At 43.7% G+C, this 3310-nt stretch overlaps 1 protein-coding gene across 1 annotated transcript; it reads right to left on the bottom strand.

Moving 5' to 3' along the window:
- Nucleotides 1-191: 191 nt before the first annotated feature.
- Nucleotides 192-3102, bottom strand: LOC132261122 (2-acylglycerol O-acyltransferase 1-like). The gene is made up of 4 exons (XM_059759691.1): nt 2650-3102; nt 2063-2194; nt 1323-1456; nt 192-1247 (listed from the first exon to the last, which is right to left on the bottom strand). Exons 1-4 carry the CDS (start codon nt 2874-2876, stop codon nt 682-684), a joined length of 1059 nt encoding a protein of 352 aa, XP_059615674.1. The 5' UTR covers nt 2877-3102; the 3' UTR covers nt 192-681.
- Between the last annotated feature and the right edge of the window lie 208 nt (nt 3103-3310).

Genomic DNA, 3310 nt, shown 5'->3' on the forward strand with positions numbered 1-3310 from the left:
ACACTCCACAGTGGATTTATTTTATCACCGGGATCTAACTGTATCACATGTCTGCTTGAACACTGAAAACTGGAGGGTTCTTTGGAATCAATAAAAGTCAATCGATTGTGTAGGAAAATTTGTATGCAAATGCAATGAAAATGGAGTTGAAAAGGCATTTAAGCTTACCTGTAATTAATTGAGACAAGAAATTCTGTAAAAATGTTTATTCTTCCAAACTATGCCTTGTCTAACATTTCCCTAAGAATTGTACATTGTTTCTTGATTTGATCTCAATTTAATCTTGTATTAATGATACAATTGCTGATAAATATGAGGATTGTGCATAACCACTAAAGAGCGTGTTGAAAAATGTCAACAAAAGTTCAACGCTTCACCAAATTCCCTTATCAATTCTTTCATTTCCTCATTGTTTGACAATCGTGCACACCGAAATGTGTTACAAACTCCACCAAAATACTTTGTGTACAACAGTAAACAATTTATTGCAAAACCCCCAATTTATGTAGATCCTTAAATAGTTAAGTAAATTTGTATATGAAGATATGGAGAGACATGAGGAAAAATACTTTGGTCTCTCTTCCTCGCGTAAGTTAATATCTCAGGTTTCACCTAATGAGCAACTCTAGTCACTTGCTTGGCTTTTAAGCAATTTTCTCGATAGCAGCTTTTGGGGGCTTTTCAGTCAATTCTCAGGTGCACATTCTCGTGATCCTTGATGTACTTGGTCTTGTGCGTGTTGAACAGGTCCGTGAGCGCCTTGCAGAACTCTTCGTGATATTTCTCCACGTCCTCAATCGTGGGCTCATCGATCTTCGGCACGGCAATTGGCGCCCCGATCACCGTCGTCAGCGGCTTCCGGCGCGGAATCATGCCGTAGCTGTATTGGAAGAAGCCGCGTCCGATGAATTTGGCTGGCGCGATTCCGGTGACTCTCTTCACGAACTCCTGGTAGCGACGCAGCAGAGATCCTGGCGGATTGGCGGGCTGATCGAAGAGATCGAGCTCCCCGAAAGACATCACGGGAACCAGAGACGTCCCTGTCCTCAGAGCCATCTTCACGAATCCCTTGCGCTTCTTCAGGACCAGCTGATAGTTGTTCGGACGCGTGTTGAGCGCTTCCTGGGCGCCGCCAACAACGATCACGCAAGCTGTGGAAGTGTTGCCGTCGTAGTTCTTTGGGTGGTTCTTGTCATTGGACCAGGTCAGAAGCGTGTGGAGACTCTTAGCGGACACTGAGACCATTCCTGGTGGATAAGAATCAACGCAATTTAATTACAAATACAAGCCCGATTATCTTCCCCACGGGAATGTCGACTCACCCCAGCTCAGGAGCAGCTCTCTGAAGATGGGGATGTAAAAGTGGAAGCCCAGAGTGACCAGTTTGGCGCGAACGCCGGGGAAGAGCTTAGGCCAACCTGTGGTGTCAGTGCAGAAGCTAGTGAATGCGGCCGAACTGCGAAGAAAGAGTGAAACAACATGAAGAAAATGCGCGAAATTTCTTATCTACAGGGCCAAGGCACTTGATAAGACATATCCACAAATAGTCCATTTAGTTTGATTGATACGCTTTCATTATCGTCTCTAGTTTCGCGTGCCCAAATCAGAGGGTAAAGATCGTAATTATCACAACACATCAAAAATCATAATATTGTGAGAAATTTCATCACATTCCCACAAACGTAATGACTTTATGCTTTTATTGGACGAGGAAAAGCCATGATTTGGGGCTCTCTTGAATATTAAATAATCAATAAATAGATTACTCACAAAGAGCGAGGAAAGTCTTTATCGACAAATAACCCCTTGATGACACACGCCCTATTGAAATTTAATCTCTCCGTGCCACTCGAACTTGAACCAAGAAATCCAATGCAAACAGACCGTCAATGCATTGAACTTGATAACATTTCACTCTTCGATTAATGTGTTTCCTCATTTTTTCCACCCAACAACTTGTGAATGAAAGGGAAAAGGAGGATTGAGCTGGGCAACAAATCAAGTGAATAATCTTATCTTGGGTATTTCTCCGTGGAGATTTCTTCTGGGCTCAAGATGTTACCTCAGAAGTCCGTGCGGGAAGGCCGCCAGCAAGTAATTCCGATCGGCGGGCAAATCGACGGTCTTCACAAGTTCAACGGGGAAGTAATTTCTGTACAACTTCCACCAAGTCCAATTTCTCAGCCACTTCGACCTGAAAAGAAGACGCCAAAGGTTACAAACAGTGTGTAAATCAATATCCAGAAGGAGAAAATGACCTTCCACCGTTCGTGTTTTCTAGTAACTGTCGATAAAAGCACAAGAGATTATGGCTGATAATTCATTGCGAATTAAATTCATCTTCTAATGATGTGAAATGTGTGTAATCATTGGAAAGTGATAAGAAATCCGGTAGGTTTTGTAAAAACATTTGCGTTAATCTTGAGGAAAATCCTATAATTAACTCAAATCCATTTGCAATATCAAATTATTATGTTCTTTAAATGCTAATGAGTTATTAGAAAATGCTAATTCTACACAAAGTCACTATTGTGAAAGCCATAAAAGTATTTTACTCATTTTTAATCGATATTTTTATATCTCTCCACGCGAAATTACAATTGAAAGTGTTGGAATCTCTTGGGCACAAAGGGAATTGTCTTGACTCACCCTTGACCTCGACCGCCGTTTTCGCCCGCTCCGCGGTCTTGGTAGAGGAAAATGAAGTAAATCACGCACAGCGTCTGAATGTAGATGTTGCCCTTCACGAGGAGCGCCAGGTAGATGAAGAGGATGACCAGCTCGCCGAAGAGGATGAGGGCCATCCACGCCGCCGCCGCGAGTGTCTCCATGCGCCGGTGGAAGGGCACGTTGAGCGGCGCCCACTCGATCTTCATGCTGCAGAGCTTTGCACGAGCGCCAGTGATTGATGGAAAGCGACTGGTCACACCCAAGAGCGCGAGCCTCAACAAATAATCACACAGAGCAATAAAGTGGGATTTCTTATCACGGAACGAAAAATAGACGATTGGAAGCAGGCGAAAAGACGTGAGGAGCGCTCTGAACACTGAAAGCACCGGACTAGCACTGAAAGCAGAGGCACACTGACCAGCCCTCGAATCCCGAGATCGATGGGAGTTCAAACAGGGTGACAAACACACTGATAATTGCGTGTCCAGCGCTCGGCGAGTTGGAAATTTCGGTGATAAGGTTATCGCAGATTGTCGAGAAGCAAATACTCAGCAATATTGGACCAGCAAAACACATCACGATTGCCATGAATCCAGTTTCTGCACACAATTCGCTGCTGATGATCAAGTAAAAGTCGAGA

Source organism: Phlebotomus argentipes, unplaced genomic scaffold (assembly GCF_947086385.1).
Source record: "Phlebotomus argentipes unplaced genomic scaffold, Phlebotomus argentipes genome assembly scaffold_18, whole genome shotgun sequence".
In the NCBI taxonomy this organism is placed as follows: Eukaryota; Metazoa; Arthropoda; class Insecta; order Diptera; family Psychodidae; genus Phlebotomus; species Phlebotomus argentipes.

Bases quoted from the DNA above. Each gene is read 5' to 3' on its own strand.
- LOC132261122 (XM_059759691.1), bottom strand. From the start codon at position 2,876: ATGAAGATCGAGTGGGCGCCGCTCAACGTGCCCTTCCACCGGCGCATG. The intron at 1,457-2,062 runs GTAACATCTTGA...CTTTCTTCGCAG, and splicing joins TTCCCGCACGGACTTCTGAG to TTCGGCCGCATTCACTAGCT. The intron at 1,248-1,322 runs GTGAGTCGACAT...CTTATCCACCAG, and splicing joins AGAGCTGCTCCTGAGCTGGG to GAATGGTCTCAGTGTCCGCT.